This window comes from Salmo salar, chromosome 03, assembly GCF_965601325.2.
Source record: "Salmo salar chromosome 03, fSalSal1, whole genome shotgun sequence".
NCBI lineage: Eukaryota > Metazoa > Chordata > Actinopteri > Salmoniformes > Salmonidae > Salmo > Salmo salar.
The window spans coordinates 51,613,318-51,637,651 of NC_138293.1; the positions used below are offsets into that span (position 1 = coordinate 51,613,318).

The following is a 24,334-nucleotide window of genomic DNA, read 5'->3' on the forward strand; positions in this document are numbered from 1 at the left end:
GTCAGCATAATGACCCACTAGATTTTATATATCAATTACTCCACTGGATACACAATTTGGGCATCAAACAGTGGTCAGTGTTATGCACACTGATAGCTGTGAAACTAGCAAAAACAGCATCTCACACAATGAGCATTACTTCAGCAAAGTTTTTCAGGTTCTACTAAATACAGAGACATCATTGCTTGATATTCTATTCAGGCAACTAATCGCTAAAGGGGGTGCACCCACAAAATGCAGTCAATGTGATGGCGTATTGATTAAATAGACTGTTTGGACCACCACACCAGATATTCTTCTTATTTTTGTGCCCCGTGTAGCAGAAAATTGTACATTTAAGAGACCCCATTTTTCCATCCAGTAAGATAGAAATCCCAGTTGTTGGCAACAAGAAACAGATGTACCGATTGAGCTCTGTAATATGTCACTCAAGCACAAGATTTACAATGGGGCATTTCTGGTCAGAGCTGGATTTTGACACTTTTAAGATACCGGCAGATAGATGACTTACACATTTCTGTTGGCAGGAATAGGGAAGGGGTTGGCACAAGTACAGAAGAGGTTATGTATTTCTATGAAGTACAGTACCAGTCCAAAGTTTGGACACACCTACTCATTCAAGGGTTTTTCTTTATTTTTACTATTTTCTACATTTTAGAATAATAGTGAAGACATCAAAACTATGAAATAACACATATGGAATCAGGTAGTAACCAAAAAAGTGTTAAACAAATCAAAATATATTTGAGATTCTTCAAAGTAGCCACCCTTTGCCTTGATGACAGCTTTGCACACTCTTGGCATTCTCTCAACTAGCTTCATGAGGTTGTCACCTGGAATTAACAGTTAACAAGTAACAGTTGTGCCTTGTTAAAAAATAATTTGTGGAATTTATTTCCTTCTTAATGTGTTTGTGACAAGGCAGGGGTGGTAAACAGAAGACAGTCCAATTTGGTAAAAGACCAAGTCCATATATTGGCAAGAACAGCTCAAATAAGCAAAGAGAAACAACAGTCCATCATTACTTTAAGACATGAAGGTGTAATGCTTTCGTTAGGAGAAGTATCGGAGTCAGGCGCAGGACACAGGGATGAGTGCAAACAAAACGTGTTTACTCAAAACCATAATAAAACTTCTTCCACAGAAATAATACAGGGTTGGGAGAAACACCTCCAACAACCACAAAACAGGAAACAATCACAGACAAGACAAACAGGGAAGCCAGAGGGTTAAATAATGAACATAATCAGGGAGTCATAAACAGGTGTGTATAATTAAGACAAAAGCAAACGAACAGGGAAACATAGATCGGTGGTAACTAGTAAGCCAGTGACGTCGACCACCGAACGCCGCCCGAACAAGGAGAGGGACCGACTTCAGCGGAAGTCGTGACAGAAGGTCAGTCAATCTGGAAAATTTCAAGAACTTTGAAAGTTTCTTCAAGTGCAGTCGCAAAGACCATCAAGCGCTATGATAAAACCGGCTCTCATGAGGACCGCCACAGGAAAGGAAGACCCAGTTACCTCTGCTGCCAAGCATAAGTTCATTAGAGTTACCAGACTCAGAAATTGCAGCCCAAATAAATGCTTCACAGAGTTCAAGTAACAGACACATCTCAACATCAACTGTTCAGAGAAGACTGCGTGAATCAGGCCTTCATGGTAAAATGGTTGCAAAGAAACCACTACTAAAGGACACCAATAATAAGAAGAGACTTGCTTGGGAAACATGAGCAATGGACATTAGACCGGTGGAAATCTGTCCTTTGGACTGATGAGTCCAAATTGGAGATTTTTGGTTCCAACCGCCATGTCTTTATGAGACGCAGAGTAGGTGCACAGATGATCTCCATATGTGTGGTTCCCACCGTGAAACATGGAGGAGGAGGTGTGATGTCTGGGGGTGCTTTTCTGGTGACACTGTCTGTGATTTATTTAGAATTCAAGGCACACTTAACCAGCATGGCTACCACAGAATTCTGCAGCGATACGCCATCCCATCTGGTTTGCACTTAGTGGGACTATCATTTCTTTTTCAACAGGACAATGACCCAAAACACACCTCCAGGCTGTGTAAGGGCTATTTGACCAAGAAGAAGAGTGATGGAGTGCTGCATCAGATGACCTGGCCTCACAATCCCCTGACCTCAACCCAATTGAAATGGTTCGGGATGATTTGGACCGCAGAGTGAAGGGAAAGCAGCCAACAAGTGCTCAGCATATGTGTGAACTCCTTATAGACTGTTGGGAATGCATTCCTTATGAAGCTGGTTGAGAGAATTCCAAGAGTGTGCAAAGCTGTCATCAAGGCAAAGGGTGACTACTTTGAACAGTCTCAAATCTCAAATATATTTTGATTTGTTTAACACTTTTTTGGTTACTACATGATTCCATATGCGTTATTTCATAGTTTTGATGTCTTCACTATTATTCTACAATGTAGAAAATTGTAAAAATAAAGAAAAACCCTTGAATGAGTAGGTGAGTCCAAACTTTGGACTGGTACTGTACATCACAGAAGACCGAAATGTAACAAAACTATTTGACATAGAAACACCGGATTTTTGTTCTAAATTACATAAATATATATTTATGAACTATGAAATTATGAAAGAATTTAATAACATTCCACCCATGAGGCCAAAGAGGGTGCTTTTGGTCATTTAGTGCAGGAAAGGGCTAACCAGTCTATTTCCCTTCTACACTGACATCAATAGTGACATCAATAGCTAGGGATCATAGGTTACACCTGGATTCATGTGGTCAGTCTATGTCATGGAAAGATGGTTTTATGGTTTCATTATGGTTTCACAGAACTAGGATAAGACACATGAGGCCTTCAGCTACTAGAGGGTGCAACTAGTATAATACACATGAGGCTATAAGCCGCTAGGCCATACAGTATAATCACAGATAAAACAGTGTTATAGAAAAATATTTGCTATAATCATCTAGCTATACAGCAAACTGAAAATAAATTAAAACTCTGATAGGATCTGTAAGGACCAAGAAACACTTATAAGCATAGCACCAGTCACATACATAACATAACTAATACTGACTGTTAACTACTACATACAGTAATATTATGAGGTGAAGTACATTGAGAAATTGTAATGTTTTTAATGTCATTGTATAATTTCGGAACATATTTGTAGATTATGCACTATGACTATGCAAAGCTGCAAGAAAATATTGATTCAGTATACACATAGCGTTTTAGCGCAGACCTTTATTTTTGAGACAAAATCGGAAAACCGGAAGTCTTATTGTTGCTGTCGGGACGCTAATCTTGTCGGGATGGTGGCTGCAAGAGTGCGCTTGTTTGAAATGGAAAAACGTTGCGGTAGCTTTTGATAAAGAAGAACATCAAGACGAAGCAGCTGCTTTATAAGTGGGATGCACTGTTGAGCGCTACATCCCGAGGGGTTCTTGCTGGTGTACGGAGATTGTGACAGCCAGGTAAATGGCGTCCCTTGAGAAGGCAAGAACAAGATGTATGTCAGGAGAAGTGCAGTATTATCATAAGGAGCGGTGAAGGCCCCTCAGAGGAGAAAGGGGAGGACCATCCTCTTCAGTGAACTTCAGAAAAATATATATTCTTAAACATTTAAAAAGTTATCCTTTTCAGATAAAACTATACTAAATATATTCACATTTCACCAAATAATTGATTAAAACACACATCTTTGCAATGAAGGTCTACAGTACCCTCAACAGCACTCTGTAGGGTAGCACCATTGTGTAGCCGGAGGACAGCTAGCTTCCATCCTCCTCTGGGTACATTGACTTCAATACAAAACCAAGGAGGCTCTTGGTTCTCACCCCCTTCCATAGACTTACACAGTAATTATGACAACTTCCGGAGGACGTCGTCCAACCTATCAGAGCTCTTGGAGCATGAACTGACAAGTTGTCCACCCAATCAAAGGATCAGAGAATGAATCTAGTACTGAAAGCAAAAGCTACAGTTAGCTAGCGCTGCAGTGCATAAAATGTGGTGAGTAATTGACTCAGAGAGAGAAAGACAATAGTTGAACAGTTTTGAACAAATTCATTTCTTCAAAAATTAAGGAGGAGATAGAGAGAGAGAGAGAGAGAGAGAGAGCGATTTGGTCATTTTTTTCCACTTTCAGTTTCACTTACTTAGCTAGCAAATGCTGCTGGCTAGTTTAGCCTACTCAGATACCCTGCTCAAACAGAGGGATGCTATGTTAGCTAGCTGGCTATGACTATCCAACACAGTTTAAAAAATCTGACGCGTTTCAGCTGCATGGCCTTCTCCCTGACGAAGGCCATGCAGCCGAAACGCGTCAGATTTTTAAAACATTGTTTCTATTGAACATGCCATACAAATAAAGACATTTTAATTAATTATATGAAGAGTGCCTTGGTCCTCCTTTCTTTTTGATGACCAATTCACCCCTTTTACCAAAGAGCACCGTCTGTCTACCAAAATGTACTATTGTGTACCTTAGTAGCACTTCATTTCCTCTTTTTCCTACACTGAAACTCTTCCAAGTCAAGGTAAGCGTTTGGTTTTATTTATTTATTTTTATTGCCACTGGGGCCCACCAGTGTAACCGCTTACTGACTAAACACTTACTTTACTGCATCATTGTAGCATGTTTACTAACGCATTAGTTCTGTTAGCTATGTTGACTAGGACGTTACTTTAGCTAATATGGGGACAATGATGTAGGCTGTGTGTTGCAGTTATGACATGGTTTGGCTTGGAAAGTTTTTTTCGTCTGGTCACGTACAGCTGATATGTTGTGCATTCAAGTCCACAAAGGAAAGGAAAGGAAAAAGTGAGAGGAGGAGAGCGTATAGAGGTGAGAAGGAACCAATGTAAAGAGGGTTTCAGGTTGGATATTCGCCAGATATTTTCGCTTTCAAACCTCAATAGCTTTCAAACCACTTAAGCCACAAACTCCAAATCAGTGTCAGGATGTTGTAAAAATTGCGCACAACATTGCACATGTCTTATTTTCACGTTTTGGACATTAATTCGCTTCCCAAAGCTAATAAACATGTGGAAATATGAGCAGCATTCCGTATTCCTAGTTGAATTAATTAGGGAGCGTAAACAAAGTACAAACTTTTTTACATTTGAATTTCAATAGGTCCTTGGTCATGTGACCTACTGACCTCAACCAAGGTTCAGAATGTCCACTGACTAGCCTTCTATATTGCACACCCTTTTGTTTGTCCCTTTTCATCTCAGGTGATTTTGCATGAATTTTTCAACATTTTACATTTCAATAGCTCCTTGGTCATGTGACCTACTGACCTCAAACAAGGTTCAGAATGTACATTCAGTGGGCCTACACATTGCAAAAGGTGCCACTGAGTGTACATTCTAAACCTTGTTTGAGGTCAGTAGGTCACATGACCAAGGAGGTATTGAAATTCGAAAGTTTACAAAATTAATGTAAAATAATTTGAGATGAAAATGGACAAACTAAAGGGTGTACAATATAGAAGGGTAGTCAGTGGATATTCTGGAAGTAGTTTGAGGGTTGTAGGTCACATGACCAAGGAGTTGTTGAAATTAACTTCTCTAGGGCCAGTGGGACGATTTCGTCCCACCTACGTAACAGCCAGTGGAATCCCGTGGCGCGTTATTCAAATACCTTAGAAATGCTATTACTTCAATTTCTCAAACATATGACTATTTTACACAATTTTAAAGACAAGACTCTCGTTAATCTAACCACACTGTCCGATTTCAAAAAGGCTTTACAACGAAACATTAGATTATGTAAGCAGAGTACCCAGCCAGAAATAATCAGACACCCATTTTTCAAGCTAGCATATAATGTCACATAAACCCAAACCACAGCTAAATGCAGCACTAACCTTTGATGATCTTCATCAGATGACAACCCTAGGACATTATGTTATACAATACATGCATGTTTTGTTCAATCAAGTTCATATTTATATCAAAAACCTGCTTTTTATATTAGCATGTGACGTTCAGAACTAGCATACCCCCCCCCCCCCCGCAAACTTCCGGTGAATTTACTAAATTACTCACGATAAACGTTCACAAAAAACATAACAATTATTTTAAGAATTATAGATACAGAACTCCTCTATGCACTCGCTATGTCTGATTTTAAAATAGCTTTTCGGTGAAAGCACATTTTGCAATATTCTAAGTAGATAGCCCGTCATCACAGGGCTAGCTATTTACACACCCACCAAGTTTAGCCCTCACCAAAGTCAGATTTACTATAAGAAAAATGTTTTTGCTGTTCTTCGTCAGAATGCACTCCCAGGACTTTTACTTCAATAACAAATGTTGGTTTGGTCCCAAATAATCCATAGTTATATCCAAATAGCGGCGTTTTGTTTGTGCGTTCAAGACACTATCCGAAAGGGTAAATAAGGGTTACGCGCCCGACGCGTTTCGTGACAAAAAAATTCTAAATATTCCATTACCGTACTTCAAAGCATGTCAACCGCTGTTTAAAATCAATTTTTATGCAATTTTTCTCGTAAAAAAGCGATAATATTCCGACCGGGAATCTGTGTTTTAGTTCAAAGAGAGAGAAAGTAAAAACATGAGGTCACCCTGTGCACGCGCCTCAGTCTGATGGTCCTCTGATCGGCCACTTACCAAAGGCGCTAAAGTTTTTCAGCCAGCGGCTGGAATTACATCATTCAGCTTTTTCCCGGGTTCTGAGAGCCTATGGGAGCCGTAGGAAGTGTCACGTTACAGCAAAGATCCTAAATTTTCAATAAACAGAGCCAAGAAGCCCAAGGAATGGTCAGAGAGGGTACTTCCTGTACAGAATCTTCTCAGGTTTTTGCCTGCCATATGAGTTCTGTTATACTCACAGACACCATTCAAACAGTTTTAGAAACTTTAGGGTGTTTTCTATCCAAAGCCAATAATTATATGCATGTTATAGTTTCTGGGCAGTAGTAATAACCAGATTAAATCGGGTACGTTTTTTATCCGGCCGTGTAAATACTGCCCCCTAGCCCTAACAGGTTAAAAAGTTAGAAAAATCCATGTAAAAACGTGTGAGATGAAAATGGACAACTAAAGGGTGTGCAATATAGAAGGGTAGTCAGTGGACATTCTGAACCTTGGTTGAGTCCAGTAAGTCACATGACCAAGGAGCTATTGAATTTAGAACGTTTAAAAAATGTATGTTTAATCGTGTGAGATGAAAATAGACAAACAAAAGGGTGTGTTACATATACGGTTACTCAGTGGATATTCTGAAAGTAGCTTGAGGGTTGTAGGTCATATGACTAAGGAGCTATTGAAATTTGAAACTTTTATTGTAAAATCTCATGAGATGCAAATGGACAAACAGAAGGGTGTGCAATGTGTAGGCCCACTGAGTGTACATTATGAACCTTGTTTGAGGTGTGTGGGTCACATGACCAAAGCGCAATTGAATTAAAAAAATTAAAATAAATAATTTAAAATATTGCTAGATGTAAATCCCCCCAAAATTGTGTGCAATATGTGTCTCTGCCATCGGGGTAGTTAGAACCCATTTTGAAAGTTTTAGGAGTAATGGTTAAAGAGATATTGAAATTAGAAAAATATGATTCGTTACTATGTTGACGGTCCCTAACTGCTGTTGGTGGACGTAAGGAAAACTACAGGCGAATATCCGTTGAATGTCTAACCTGAATTTGTCTTTACCTCGGTCGAGAACCGATACAATGTGGTGTTTACGCATGATCATGTGTGTATTAATTCCGCCGATTCTGTTGAAAAACTTTTCTTAAACGGAAGCAAACGAAACGGGGATACAAATGCCAGAATTTGTCCTATAGAAACTATTGTTTGCAACTGTTGGACTAATGATTACAAGGCGGTATTGAATGTGTCACTGTCTGTCCATGTGTCACTGTCTGTCACCTTAAAAATGTATCTCGACCTGTATGCACCTACGTTCATTCACAGGCTAGGTTGTAGCAACCTCATGATGGGTATAGGGAAAATTTGAGTATCATATAGTAGCCTAAACCTATCGATGTTACATTGAATGGAATATGAATGACAGTAATCCAATATGCTGTAATAGAAATAAGACCATGCTCATGAAAAAAAAAGCAGCATCCCTCATCATAAACAGCACTGACAGCCACTGATAACAAGACATATACTTGGAATACGTAGGAGGAATGGAGGGGAAAAGGAGAGGCAGAGGAGGTCTGAGAGAGAGAGGGAGGAAGAGGGTGAGCTTGAGTCGGTAAAAAATTTAGGGAAAAAGGGAGATGGTTTGTTTTGGAAGAATGAAGAAAGTGTAAGCAGGGTGAGATGAAGACAGGAGGTATCGGAGGTGGTAGGTGTGTTGAAGTTCCCGGAGCCGAGGCTTGCACCGAGGGTCAGGATAAAGATGAGTCTGTGACAGTTGGAGTGACCCTTGCCTTTTGGCTGATCCCTTTGTGGTTTCAAGGTGGGTGAAAACAGAATTGGGTGCTGTGGATTCGGTAACCAAAGGTGGTCTTGTGATAATTGTTTGTGTTTCTGCTGGTCAGAGGGAGAAGGTGCTCTGCGTTAAATGAATGGGGGCAAGAAATTTGAATTGTTTTGCTTTCAAGAAAAGGGTGCCATTGAAAGGAGTGATTACTGAGGTAGCAGTAAATGTAAAAGTTGACCAACAGAAGGGGAAGATTGCCGGTGTTTGTGACGCTCGTCGTTTGGTGCGACGCAGACAGGGTGGCGTGAGTGGTGGAACAGAAGAGTCATTGTCTGTTCTTTTGACTTTTGATGTTGAGTCTTTGCCCGACAAAGTGATGTTAGGATATATAAGTTATGCTGTACGAGCTTTTGTGGTGAATACATTACCTTGTTACAGGTGTCAAGCTTATGGGCATGTGACAGCAGTATGTAGGAGGGAGGTTCCTAGGTGTGAGAAGTGTGCAGAAGGGCATGAGACAAAATAATGTGTAGCATTGGGAAAAGTAGTGGTATGTGTTAATTGTAGGGGTGCCCATGGGGCTGGTGATCAGAAGTGTCCTGTGCGAGAGAGGCAGGTTGAGGTTTCCAGGGTTAGAGTAGTGCAGAAGTTGTCATATGCTGAGACAGTGAAGAAAGTAGAGGAAGATGGGTCAAGGGGGAGGGATCATGAGAGGAGTGGTGTGAGTAGTAGGTCTGTACCAGTACAGAGGGATAGGTCAACAAGTGATATATGTTTCAGTAAGATTGGATTTTTAGCATTTATAGCAATGGTTATCAACTGTACTGCAGGGATGGAACATAGGTCGCAGAAAATTGAGGTTGTGGTGGCAGCTTCAGAGAGGTATTTGGGTGTGCGAGACATATGAGTAACAGGGTGTGTTAAGTGGTGGTGTCCCATCCTTTCAGGTTGTTGGCCTGAGGTAGGACTAAATATATTTAAATAGTGGAGTAGGATGGTGTTATTCTTTTTGTGAGTGTAGTGTTAGATGTGAGGGTATTTGTTTACTTATGCATATATTTTTTTTAAAGCAAAGTATACGGGAGTTGTACTCCAGTCTACTAGGTGGCGGTAATGCAACATTTATTGGAGGCCAAACGTTGTTAAACCTCATCGAAGAATAAGCTAATCTTGTCGATGGTGTTAGCTAGTCAAGCAAGCTAAGCATGTCAAAATGACCTCGTCCTAATTAACCACAGTATTTACCTAATTCGTACAACTAGCTAGCAACCTTGTTAAGTGTTTTCTTTTTCCGTTGTTTTAAATTCTCATTTTAATAGCATTGGAGATTTGGAACCACCACAAAAGTTAACAGCTAATGTTAGCTAGCAATTCGGCTAGCCTGGTGAGTACGTTAGCTAGCTAACGGCTTGCCTTTAGCATCCAACCAGAGACGGTACGGTAGCTTGAAACTAACGTTAGTAAATGTAACTAGCTAGGTAACAAGCCAAATACTAATTAGCAAGTTAACTAGTGTGATTTTAGCGAGCTACTTTGCTGTCTTCCATGTGTCTAGCAAGATGCCTTGCAGTGTCTGGAAAGCTAGCTAGCTAGCAGTTAACGTTACCCATTACAATTTAACCTGGACATGATGATACTGGCCTAGAAGTAGGCAGGGCAAACACCCAAAATCGTCAAAATAAATTAAATCACAGCACGTTTTTGGACTCATCCAGTAGTTTTACCTGATTAAGTAGTAACACTACCACTGGAAACTACTGTAGATTATAATTTAACATGAAGAAAAAATGTGACTTGCTTCAGCTTTTTGAAATAATTTGTGGCCACTCCTCAATTGTCCAGTTTTTGATCGGTACCAGAGAGTAATTCTGTTCTGATTTCAGATTTAAATAGCAGAGTAGAGGAAGATTTCATATGCTCTCATTTTGTGTAATTTGTTGGGAAAGTGGTCAAAGTAGTTGATTTGTGTTAAAAGTAACATTTGTTTATAGTGAATGGAATGTTGGGAGTGATGTCACAATGGGACCTTTTAGAGGTGTAAAAGCTATCAAAAAGTTGTATGCAAGCACACTATTCCAGACCAGTCTACACGTTTTAAAGTTAAAAAGACATTACTAGCTTAAACGGTGTAAGAGGAGTAGCCTTGAAAATAATAACTATAAATCGGAACTAATTATTGCAATATTAAAAGTTTAATGTACATTTTTATTTTATTTTTTACTTTTCACCCGGTTTTCTCCCCAATTTTGTTATAGCCAATTGGTAGTTACAGTCATGTCCCAACACTGCAACTCCCGTACGGACTTGGGAGAGGCGAAGGTCGAGAGCCATGCGTCCTCCGAAACACAACCCTGCCAAGCCGCATTACTTCTTGACACACTGCTCGCTTAACCCGGAAGCCAGCCGCACCAATGTGTTGTCGGAAACACCGTACAACTGGCAACAGAAATCAGCGTGCATGCGCCGAGCCCACCACAAGGAGTTGCTAGAGCGCGATGGGACAAGGACATCCCGGCAGGCCAAACCGTCCCCTAACCTGGACAACGCTGGGCCAATTGTGCACCACCTCATGGGTCTCCCGGTCACGGCCGGCTACGACACAGCCTGGGATCAAACCCGGGTCTGTAGTGACGCCTCTAGCACTGCGATGCAGTGCCTTAGACCGGTGTGCCACTCGGGAGGCAAAAGTTACATTCCTAAAACTTAAGTTGAAAATGACGGTGTCGCTGCTTCCTGTTGACTAGACATTTTGATAAATAGCCCAATGTAAAACAGTTTAAGTGTCCAGAATCAATAACCAATATGCAGAAATATGCACATCCTATTAAAACTAATACAGCTAAAATATGTGAATGTGTACATCACTAGTTAGAGGACAATTTGTAGAAGACGGCTAGCTACATTTTGAAGTGTTGCATTTTTATTCAAGTGGGTCACCAACGCGGTAAGTGTAATGCAACACTTTTTTTGTTAATCACTTCCATCGATTTCACGCTGAAATCAATAGAACAGGGGGTGTACAGCTGTTTAAACTAACACTATTCAAAGGCCACAGGGAAACTTGGAATACCCTATATACATGGTTGTTTAGATGAGGATTTGTAGAAGCCTTCTACAATCTAAATGGAGTGTACAAATCATTAGGAACACCTGTTTTTTCCATTAGACTGGCCAGTTGAATCCATGTGAAAGCTGTGATCCTTTATTGAGGTCACCTGTTAAATCCACTTCAATCAGTGTAGATGAAGGGGAGACAGGTTTAAAGAAAGATTTTTAAGTCTTGAGACAATTGAGACATGGATTGGGTATGTGTGCCATTCGGAGGGTGAATTGACAAGACAAAATATTTAAGTACCTTTGAACGGGGTGTGGTAGTGCCAGGTGCACCGGTTTAAGTGTGTGAAGAACTGCAACGCTGCTGGGTTTTTCACGCTCAACAGTTTCCTGTGTGTATTAATGGTCCACCACCCAAAGGACATCCAGCCAATTTGACACCACTCTGGGAAGCATTGGAGTCAATTCAAATTTTATTTGTCACATGCCATGAAATGCTTACTTACAAGCCCTTAATCATCAAAGCAGTTTTAAGAATATAGTTACAAAAATAAAAAGTGAGGCTGTATGCAGAGGGAACTGGTACCGAGTCAATGTGTGGGGATACAGGTTAGTCGAGGTAATTGTACATGTAGGTAGTGGTAAAGTGACTATTCATAGATAATAAACAGGGAGTAGCAGTACTGTAAGAAAAAAGGGAGGGTGGCCATTTGTTTAATTGTTCAGCAGACTTATGGCTTGGGGGCAGAAACTTAAGGTGCCTTTTGGACCTAGACTTTGCGCTCTGGTACCGCTTGCTGTGCTGTAGCAGAGAAAAGTCTATGACTTGGGTGACTGAAGTCTGACAATTTTTTGGGCCTTCCTCTGACACCACCTAGTATATAGGTCCTGGATTGCAGGAAGCTTGGCCCGGTGATGTACTGGGCCATACGCACTACCCTCTGTAGCGCCTTACGGTCGGATGCCGAGCAGTTGCCATACCAGGTGGTGATGCAACCGATCAGGATGCTCTCAATCGTGCAGCTGTATAACTTTTTGAAGATCTGGGGACCCATGCCAAATATTTTCAGTGTCCTGAGGGGGAAAAGGCGTTGTCGTGCCCTCTTCACAACTTTCTTGGTGTGTTTGGGCCATGATAGTTTGTTGGTGTTGTGGACACCAAGGAACTTGAAACTCTCGACCCGCTCCACTACAGCCCCATCGATGTGAATGGGGGGCCTGTTCAGCCCTCTTCTTGTAGTCCATGATCGTCTCCTTTGTCTTGCTCACGTTGAAGGAGAGGTTGTTGTCCTGGCACCACACTGTCTCATTGTTGTCAGTGATCAGGCCTACCACCGTTGTGTCGTCAGCAAACTTAATGATGGTGTTGGAGTCGTGCTTGGTCATGCAGTTGTGGGTGAACATGGAGTACAGGAGGGGACTAAGCACGCACCCCTTAGGGGCCCCTGTGTTAATTATAAGCGTGGCAGATATAGTTGCCTATTCTTACCACCTGGGGGCGGCCGGTCAGGAAGTCCAGGATCCAATTGCAGAGGGAGGTGTTTAGTCCCAGGGTCCTTAGCTTAGTGATGAGCTTTGAGGGCACTATGGTGTTGAACGCTGAGCTGCAGTCAATGAACAGGATTCTCACATGGGTGTTCCTTTTGTCCAGGTGGGAAAGGGCAATGTGGAGTGCGATTGAGATTGCATCATCTGTGGATCTGTTGGGGCGGTATGCGAATTGGAGTGGGTCTAGGGTTTCTGGGATGATGGTGTTGATGTGAGCCATGACCAGCCTTTCAATGCACTTAATGGCTACTGACGTGAGTGCTACTGAGCGGTAGCCATTTAGGCAGGTTACCTTCGCTTTCTGGGCACAGGGACTATGGTGGTCTGCTTGAAACATGTAGCTATTTCAGACTCCATCATGTACAGGTTGCAAATGTCAGTGAAGACACTTGCCAGTTGGTCTGCGCATGCTCCGTGTATTCGTCCTGGTAATCTGTCTGGCCCTGCTGCCTTGTGAATGTTTACCTGTTTAAATGTCTTGCTCACATCGGCTACAGATGCATGGGCCAGCATCCCTGGGATTGCTTTCGACACCTTGTAGAGTCCATGCCTGACGGATTGAGGCTGTTCTGAAATGCAACACAACATTACGAAGGTGTTCCTAATGTTTTTTTTAGTCTTTTGTACATTAATTAGATATGGCAAAATAATTAAATCAGATATACTTCTCACTACTTTAACCATTTTGAGATGATAAAAGGCTACTAAGCACAATTTAACCCGGCGCTCCAGACTAGAGCGTCCATTGGGTTTGTGCAGCAGGCTGAACGTTTGACATCCCTACTAGAAGGCAGGTTTCTGACGAAAGTAGAGGGATCGCTAGCTAACGTTACCTACTCGGCTAGAGTGCAGTATCTCTAACTTAAAGTATCTAAAGCCAGGATAGCTAACTACTTGTCTGATCTGTTTATATAATGCAAGCGCTTTCCAAAAGAATGTGACACCTGCTCGTCGAACATCTTCCAAAATCATGGGCACTAATATGGAGTTGGTCCCCCCCACTTTGCTTCTATGACATCCTCCACTCTTCTGGGAAGGCTTTCCACTCGATGTTGAAACATTGCTGCGGGGACTTGCTTCCATTCAGCCACAAGTGTTAGTGAGGTCGGGCACTGATGTTGGGCGATTAGGCCTAGCTCTCAGTCGGCGTTCCAGTTCATCCCAAAGTTAATGGGGTTGAGGTCAGGGCTCTGTGCAGGCCAGTCAAGTTCTTCCACACAGATCTTGACAAACCATTTCTGTATGGAGCTCGCTATGTGCACGGGGGCATTATTATGCTGAAAAAGGAAAGGGTCTTCATAACCTCTGGCCTGCTGGCCCCCCTACCTCTGAGGAAGCACAGTTCCCGCTCAGCCCAGTCAAAACTGTTCGCTGCTCTGACACCCCAATGGTGGAACAAGCTCCCTCACGACGCCAGGACAGCGGAGTCAATCACCACCTTCCGGAGACACCTGAAACCCCACCTCTTTAAGGAATACCTGGGATAGGATAAAGTAATCCTTCTAACCCCCCCCCCCCCCCCCTTAAAAGATTTAGATGCACTATTGTAAAGTGGTTGTTCCACTGGATATCATAAGGTGAATGCACCAATTTGTAAGTCGCTCTGGATAAGAGCGTCTGCTAAATGACTTAAATGTAAATGTAAATAACTGTTCCAACAAAGTTGGAAGCACAGAGTCCCCACTCCAGCCGACACTTGGCATTGCGCATGGTGATCTTAGGCTTGTGTGCAGCTGCTCGGCCAATGAAGACCCATTTCATGAAGCTCCAGACGAACAGTTCTTGTGCTGATGTTGCTTCCAGAGGCAGTTTGTAACTCTGTAGTGAGTGTTGCAACCGAGGACAAGGGCTGTCCCCAACTGAAAACAAAAATTGTGGTCGACTGAATGTCAATTTTTTTAACTTATTTTTCCATATGTAGACATACCCTATGTGTTTTAATAACATCAACTATGTGCGTTGAGCTTGTCTGATGCTTTACGCTTACGGTTTGATACCTCGAGGGTGCTAGAGATCGAGGTAACCAGAAGGAAAACAAATGTAACCTGACCGAACTATTCTCCTCCTGCCCCTGCTGGCTTTCACATATTCTGCCATTACTCTCCAGAAGTTTCCAATAATAAGGCTACATGAGGAGTCTGCAACCTTTCTGATGTGAAATGCAATTTTTTTTCTACCGATCCAGTTATGGTTTTCATATGCACATTTTTGCGAAACAGTTTAATTTAATTTATAATAACGTTTTCATATCTAAAAATCATTCATGTGGTTAATCAATTCTATCCAAATTAAATGAAAATGATACTTTTTAGGTTTAACTTCTATTGCCATCTATGTAAAAATTGCCTACATAAAGCCCCCCACCCCCCAAAAAAATTGCTGCCTGCAGGTAGAAAATATACAGATTAAAAATGTCCTATATATCACATTGGCTGCACATGGCCTGTCTGCAACGAACTTGAAAACATTGTATCGACTATTGACTTGGATCTGGCCAAAAGCTTGCATCAAAATATTCACATTTTGTACTGCTTGAGCTCCTATTAGCTCAAGAGTATTGTGGAGCTCCTGCACCTAAATATAAACAGTACCAGCACCCAATATGAGTACCGGAACTGTTTTCAGTCCAAGTCGAGCACTGATAAGAAGCCTATTTCATGACTTTTCCACTGGATCAGAGCATGTCATTTCTTTCCTTTCACGCTGAGTGGTTATCAAAAGGGAGAGAGCTGGAAAGATTTTTCAAATATAGTGAGGAACTATTGTAATTCTCAATGGATGTAAAAACATACTGTTTGCTTTCTGTTTGAGGTGAATAAAACATTACTTTGAGAAACTCCACAGGTCATTAGTGGTGGTGCGTTAAGCCAATCAGAAATACTATCAGATCTCCAAATGGGCACATTTATATTAGAGGTCGACCGATTGATATGAACTCAGCAAAAAAAGAAACATCCCTTTTTCAGGACCCTGTCTTTAAAAGATGATTAGTAAAAATCCAAATAACTTCACAGATCTTCATTGTAAAGGGTTTAAACACTGTTTCCCATGCTTGTTCAATGAACCATAAACAATTAATGAACATGCACCTGTGGAACGGCCTTTAAGACACCAACAGCTTACAGACGGTAGGCAATTAAGGTCACAGTTATAAAAAATGAGGACACTAAAGAGGCCTTTCTACGGACTCTGATAAACACACACAAAAAAAGATGCCCAGGGTCCCTGCTCATCTGCGTGAACGTGCCTTAGGCATGCTGCAAGGAGGCATGAGAACTGCAGATGTGGCCAGGGCAATAAATTGCAATGTCCGTACTGTGAGACGCCAAAGACAGCGCTACAGGGAAACAGAACAGGCAGCTGATCGTGCTCGCAGACCACGTGTAACAACACCTGCACAGGATCGGTACATCCAAACATCACACCTGTGGGACAGGTACAGGATGGCAACAACCACTGCCCGCGTTACACCAGGAACGCACAATCCCTTCATCAGTGCTCAGACTGTCCGCAATAGGCTGAGAGAGGCTGGACTGAGGGCTTGTAGGCCTGTTGTAAGGCAGGTCCTCACCAGACATCACCGGCAACAACATTACCTATGGGCACAAACCCATCGTCGCTGGACCAGACAGGACTGGCAAGAAGTGCTCTTCACTGACGAGTCACGGTTTTGTCTCACCGGGGGTGATGGTCGGATTCGCGTTTATTGTCGAATGAGCGTTACACCGAGACTCTGGAGTAGGATCGAGTTGGAGGGTCCGTCATGGTCTGGGGCGGTGTGTCACAGCATCATCGGACTGAGCTTGTTGTCATTGCAGGCAATCTCAACGCTGTGCATTGTGGTACCCTTCCTGCAGGCTCATCCTGACATGCCCCTCCAGCATGACAATGCCACCAGCCATACTGCTTGTTCTGTGCGTGATTTCCTGCAAGACAGGAATGTCAGTGCTCAGCCATGGCCAGCGACGAGCCCGGATCTCAATCCCATTGAGCACATCTGGGACCTGTTGGATTGGAGGGTGAGGGCTAGGGCCATTCCCCCCCCAGAAATGTCTGAGAACTTGCAGGTGCCTTGGTGGAAGAGTGGGGTAACATCTCGCAGCAAGAACTGGAACATTTGGTGCAGTCCATGAGGAGATGCGCTGCAGTACTTAATGCAGCTGGTGGCCACACCAGATACTGAGTGTTACTTTTGATTTTGACCCCCCCCTTTGTTCAGGGATACTATTCAATAGCTTTTTAGTCACATGTCTGTGGAACTTGTTCAGTTTGTCTCAGTTGTTGAATCTTAAGTTTGCTGAAAATAAGCGCAGTTGACAGTGAGAGGACGTTTCTTTTTTTGCTGAGTTTATATACACTACCGTTCAAATGTTTGGGGTGATTTAGAACTTTCCTTGTTCTTGAAAGAAAAGCAAAAAAAAAATGTCCGTTTTTAAAATAACGTCAAATTGATCGGAAATACAGTGTAGACATTGTTAATTTTTTAAATGACTGTTGTGGCTGGAAACGGCAGGTATTTAATGGAACATCTACATAGGCGTACAGAGGCCCATTATCAGCAACCATCACTCCTGTGTTCCAATGGCGGTTGTGTTAGCCTTTTAGAATTATAAACTTGGATTAGAAAACCCTTTTACAATTTTGTTAGCACAGCTGAAAACTGTTCTGATTAAAGAAGCAATAAAACTGGCCTTCTTTAGACTAGTTGAGTATCTGGAGCTTTAGCATTTGTGGGTTCGATTACAGGCTCAAAATGGCCAGAAACGAAGACCTTTCTTCTGAAACTCGTCAGTCTATTCTTGTTCTGAAAAATGAAGGCTATTTCATGTGAGAAATTGCCAAGAAACTGAAGATCTCGTGCAACGCTGTGTACTACTCCCTGCACAGACAGTGCAAACTGGCTAACCAGAATAGAAAGAGGAGTGGGAGGCCCTGGTGCACAACTGAGCAAGAGGACAAGTACATTAGTGTCTGGTTTTGAGAAACAGACTCCTCAAAAGTCCTCAACTAGCAGCTTCATTAAATAGTACCCGCAAAACACCAGTCTCAACATCAACAGTGAAGAGGCGACTCTGGGATGCTGGCATTCTAGGCAGAGTTGCAAATAAAAGCCATATCTCAGACTGGCCAATAAAAAGAAAAGATTTAAGATGGGCAAAAGAACACACACTGGACAGAGATATGGCTTTTTCTTTGCAACTCTGCCTAGATGGCCAGCATCCTGCAGTACGTGAACAATGGTGGATATCTTGAAGCATGTCGGGACAACCGACTGGGATAGGGAGAGATTGAGTATGTCCATAAACACTCCAGCCAGCTGGTCTGCACATGCTCTGAGGAAGCGGCTGGGGGTGCCGTCTGGGCCGGCAGCCTTGCGAGGGTTAACACACTTAAATGTTTTACTCCCGTCGGCCACAGAGGATAGCCCACAGTCCTTGGTAACGGGCCACGTCTGTGGCACTGTTATCCTCAATGCGGGCGACGGTGTTTAGCTTGTGCGGAAGCAAGACGTCGGTATCCGAGTCGTGGCTGGTTTTCCGTTTATAGTCCGTGATTGTCTGTAGATACTGCCACATACGTCTCGTGTCTGAGCCGTTGAATTGCGACTCCACTTTGTCTCTATACTGACGTTTTGCCTGTTTGATTGCCTAACGGAGGGTATAACTACAGTGTTTGTATTCAGCCATATTCCCAGGCACCTTGCCATGGTTAAATGCAATGGTTTGCGCTTTCAGTTTTGCGCGAACTGTCTACTTTCTCTTTTGCAGCTCAAGCAGTTATTCTAGGCAAGGCTCTTCTGTGTCACACAAGTAATTTGCTGAAGGCCTAAGCCTATACTTCGCCATCTACAGGTATAACGTTATTATTGAATGAAGTTCTAAAACAAGCTTTAGACTTTTATTTTGGAAATAAAACTGGATGCTCTAAAGCAACGTTAACTGGTCTGGGCTAGAGTTGCTTGATTTGACTAGCTACGTTCATGTCTTTTGCAGATGCCACAACTGACAAATGTTTGTACGTATAAAAAAAAAGATCTCTAACCCAGTGAAGGGAGACACAAAGTAATTGAACGTGTAAATATTAATTCATAGTCATAACGGAGAGATCTAATTTAACGTTTACATTTCATGTTTCAGCATTGGCTTTTCTTACGATACTAACAATTTATGTGTTTTTTTTTTCTTACGATCCTAACGATACGTACAGTCGTGGCCAAAAGTTTTGAGAATGACACAAATATACATTTTCACAAAGTCTGCTGGCTCAGTTTGTATGATGGCAATTTGCATATACTCCAGAATGTTATGAAGAGTGATCAGATGAATTGCAATTAATTGCAAAGTCCCTCTTTGCCATGCAAATTAACTGAATCCCCCCAAAACATTTCCACTGCATTTCAGCCCTGCCACAAAAGGACCAGCTGACATCATGTCAGTGACTCTCTCGTTAACACGGGTGTGAGTGTTGACGAGGACAAGGCTGGAGATCACTCTGTCATGCTGATTGAGTTCGAATAACAGACTGGAAGCTTCAAAAGGAGGGTGGTGCTCGGAGTCATTGTTCTTCCTATGTCAAACATGGTTACCTGCAAGGAAACGTGTGCTGTCATCATTGCTTTGCACAAAAAGGGCTTCACAGGCAAGGATATTGCTGCCAGTAAGATTGCACCTAAATCGGAATAATCAAGAACTTCAAGGAGAGCGGTTCAATTGTTGTGAAGAAGGCTTCAGGGCGCCCAAGAAAGTCCAGCAAGCGCCAGGACCGTCTCCTAAAGTTGATTCAGCTGCGGTATCGGGGCACCACCAGTACAGAGCTTGCTCAGGAATGGCAGCAGGCAGGTGTGAGTGCATCAGCACGCACAATGAGGCATAGACTTTTGGAGGATGGCCTGGTGTCAAGAAGGGCAGCAACGAAGCCACTTCTCTCCAGGAGAAACATCAGGGACAGACTGATATTCTGCAAAAGGTTAAGGGATTGGACTGCTGATGACTGGGGTAAAGTCATTTTCTCTGCTGAATCCCCTTTCTGATTGTTTGGGGCATCTGGAAAAAAGCTTGTCCGGCGAAGACAAGGTGAGCACTACCATCGGTCCTGTGTCATGCCAACAGTAAAGCACCCTGAGACCATTCATGTGTGGGGTTGCTTCTCAGCCGAGGGAGTGGCTCACTCACAATTTTGCCTAAGATCACAGCCATGAATAAAGAATGGTACCAACACATCCTCCAAGAGCAACATCTCCCAACCATCCAGGAACAGTTTGGTGACGAATAATGCCTTTTCCAGCATGATGGAGCACCTTGCCATAAGGCAAAAGTGATAACTAAGTGGCTTGGGGAACAAAACAGAGATATTTTGGGTCCATGGTCAGGAAACTCCCCAGATCTTAATCCCATTGAGAACTTGCGGTCAATCCTCAAGAGGTGGGTGAACAAACAAAACCCCACAAATTCTGACACACTCCAAGCATTGATTATGCAAGAATGGGCTGCCATCAGTCAGGATGTGGCCCAGAAGTTAATTGACAGCATGCCAGGGTGGATTGCAGAGGTCTTGAAAAAGAATGGTCAACACTGCAAACATTGACTCTTTGCATCAACATCATGTAATTGTCAATAAAAGCCTTTGACACTTATGAAATGCTTGTAATTATACTTCAGTATTCAATAGTAACATCTGACCAAAATATCTAAAGACACTGAAGCAGCAAACTTTGTGGAAATTAATATTTGTGTCATTCTCAACTTTTGGCCACGACTGTACTTTCAACCTTTTGGCAGATATCTTGCTCCATACTGAAACCACCTATTCTCAACCACAGAGAATGGGCGCATATCAACAGCTATAAGCCAAAGACTGTAAAAAATGTAAACACAGCCTACCTATCGCTCTTGTAATTTCTTTGGCCCGGTCAGAATCAGCTGCCAAGCGCTGCTTGAATGACAATGTTTTTTTGAGTTTCTGTCTTGCTCTGGTTTACTGGGGTGATGTCAGCATAAATCTGTCAACATATTTCAGGTGTTGGCAGCTGTATAGACAGTTCTCGTTGTGTGTGGTGAATTACTGTTAACGTTTTATCCACAATTGTCCACCGCCATTGCAATCTAATCTACTGGGAAGCCAACATTTTCCCAAACTGTAGATTTAAACAATGATGGAGGATCCTCCAATTCTGGTTTATCAACTATTCCACTCGCCACCATACAGAACTAGTTCCCAGCTGCGCCTCACGAAAGGACAGTTTGAAATGCACCAATTAAGATTAGAATTTTGATTACAACGTGCGCATAGGCTCTAGTTTTAACTGAATAGCCTGAAATCTTTTTCTTCTCAGATTTACTCAGGAGGCAATAGGCCTACAATGCAGTGTAGGCATAGCCTGTAGGCCTAGTGTTTTCATTTTGAATTAAAACTATTTATGTATTCATTCGGCTTCACAGTGCTGTCTGAACAGAGGTCCCCGTGTACCATTACACCCCTAACATACGCGTAATTTTTGTTGTCTGTGATATTTGTTTTTGATAATTCAATTGAAATCACATCCCCCAACTGAGGTCTCCTGTTTTTAAATCAGAAACTTCTGTAACTGCAAGCACGCTTGATGTCTGCCGAGGCTTCCGCAGGGAGTGTGGCAGCTGCCTCCATCCTCGCCACCCAGTCCTCTGGCCAGGGCAGCGAGGAGAAGGGGGTTGGAGGTGGTCTGGCGGGGAGTAAATATGTGAAGCTGAATGTTGGGGGCTCCCTGCATTACACCACAGTACAGACCCTGAGCAAAGAGGACAGCTTACTAAGGAGCATGTGCAATGGAGGAGCAGAGGTCACCATAGATTCGGAGGGTAAGTATGGACCTACAGTTGATGTCTTAAGGTTACATACACTTAGGTTGGAGTCATTAAAAGTCGTTTTTCAACCACTCCACAAATTTCTTGTTAACAAACTATAGTTTTGGCAAGTCGATTAGGACATCTACTTTATGCCTGACACAAGTAATTTTTCCAACAATTGTTTACAGACAAATTATTTCACTTAGAATTCACTGTATCACAATTCCAGTAGGTCAGAAGTTTCCGTACACTTAAGTTTATTTTTAAAAATGTTTTAAGTGTTTTATTGAATATTTGAAACATACAATATACTTGCAGTGAAGCCGCTCAATAACTACATCATACCAGTCATTCAACAGATTCCCATTCAGAGCGACACACAGAAGCATCCAGGGTCGATGCCCTGCTCGTGGGCATGTTGACCGATCTACCACCAGGCCAAAAAATATGAACCCAAACCCTCCAAGATCCCCCCCACAGTTCGCCAATAGCTGTCCCTCAACCATTCGAGACCCCTCCCACAGTCCCCCCCCCCCCCCCCGGAAGAAAAATTCAATGAATTCCATTCCCCACCCCCAAGAACCCCCCCACATACACTAAGTTGACTGTGCCTTTTAAACAACTTGGAAAATTCCAGAAAATGATGTCATGGCTTTAGAATCTTCTGATAGGCTAATTGACATCATTTGAGTCAATCGGAGGTGTACCTGTGGATGTGTTTCAAGGCCAACCTTCAAACTCAGTGCCTCTGCTTGACATCATGGGAAAATCAAAAGAAACCAGCCAAGACCTCAAAGAAATTTGTAGACCTCCAAGTCTGGTTCATTCTTGGGAGAAATTTCCAAACACCTGAAGGTACCACATTCATCTGTACAACCAATAGTACGCAAGCATAAACACCATGGGACCACGCAGCTGTCATACCGCTCAAGGAGGAGACGCGTTCTGTCTCCTGGAGGTGAACATACTTTGGTGTGAAAAGTGCAAATCAGTCCCAGAACAACAGCAAAGGACTTTGAAGATGCTGGAGGAAACGGTTACAAAAGTATCTATATCCACAGTAAAACGAGTCATATATCGACATAACCTGAAAGGCCGCTCAGCAAGGAAGAAGCCACAGCTCCAAATCGCCATAAAAAAGCCAGACTACGGTTTGCAACTGCACATGGGGACAAAGATCGTACTTTTTGGAGAAATGTCCTCTGGTCTGATGAAACAAAAATAGAACTGTTTGGCCATAATGACCATTGTTATGTATGGAGGAAAAAGGGGGGCTTGCAAGCCGAAGAACCCCATCCCAACCGTGAAGCACGGGGGTGCAGTATCATGTTGTGGGGGTGCTTTGCTGCAGGAGGGACTGGTGCACTTCACAAAATACATGGCATCATGAGGACAGAACATTATGTGGATATATTGAAGCAACATCTAAAGACATCAGTCAGGAAGTTAAAGCTTGGTCGCAAATGGGTCTTCCAAATGGACATTGACCCCAAGCATACTTCCAAAGTTGTGGCAAAATGGCTTAAGGACAACAAAGTCAAGGTATTGGAGTGGCCATCACAAAGCCCTGACCTCAATCCAATAGAAACTTTGCGGGCAGAACTGAAAAAGCGTGTGTGAGCAAGGAGGCCTACAAACCTGACTCAGTTACACCAGCTCTATCAGGAGGAATGGGACAAAATTCACCCAACTTATTGTAGGAAGCTTGTGAAAGGCTACCTGAAAAGTTTGACCCAAGTTAAAGAATTAAGGCAATGCTACCAAATACTAATTGAGTGTATGTAAACTTCTGACCCACAGGGAATGTGATGAAAGAAATAAAAGCTGAAATAAATCATTCTCTACTATTATTCTGACATTTCACATTCTTAAAATAAAGTGGTGATCTTAACTGACCTAAGACAGGGAATTTTTACTAGGATTAAATGTCAGGAATTGTGAAAAACTGGGTTTAAATTTGGCTGAGGTGTAAGTAAACTTCTGACTTCAACTGTATGTGTTATTATGGATGCCAGTGTTTCCCAATATTTTATTCTAGGATCACGCAGGCTTGCACGTTTTTGTTCCTTTCCAGCACTACCACACTTGATACAACTAGTCAACTAATGGTCACCAAGGTTGCGAATCAGGTTTGCTAATGCTGGAAGAAAACATGTAGTCCTATGGGAGCCAAAGGAAAGGATTGGAAACACTGGGCTGTGTTCAGCAGGACATAACGGTGTGCATCATTCAATTTATTGGAAACAATGCTGTACTGAACAACCAGTTGAAGAACGTTGTGATTTATGGTGGCTCAGAGGGCAATTTTGTGCGGTGTGCTGCTGCACTGGTTTTGATATTTCAAATGGTCACACCCATATCGACAGCTGAATAACGTTGCTCACCATTTACTCCTGTTTGCAGTGTGTGACGGGATGTGACTTATTGACCTTTTTGTTTTCTCCATATCCTCAGGAATTCCTAAAGCAATCGACACATGGAAAAATGTGAAATTTAGATGAGATAGGCAAGA

The 24,334-nt window shown here is 42.5% G+C and overlaps 1 protein-coding gene across 2 annotated transcripts in view; it reads left to right on the forward strand.

The window, feature by feature from the left end:
* Positions 1-9,528: 9,528 nt before the first annotated feature.
* Positions 9,529-24,334, forward strand: part of kctd13 (potassium channel tetramerization domain containing 13) — a 36,072-nt gene continuing 21,266 nt past the window's right edge. For both annotated transcript variants that reach the window (XM_014192149.3, XM_014192151.3), the window contains exons 1-2: positions 9,529-9,782; positions 21,573-21,834. In XM_014192149.3, coding sequence (XP_014047624.1) covers positions 21,600-21,834 — 235 coding nt within the window. In that variant the 5' untranslated portion in view covers positions 9,529-9,782; positions 21,573-21,599. The remainder of the gene's footprint in view (positions 9,783-21,572; positions 21,835-24,334) is intronic.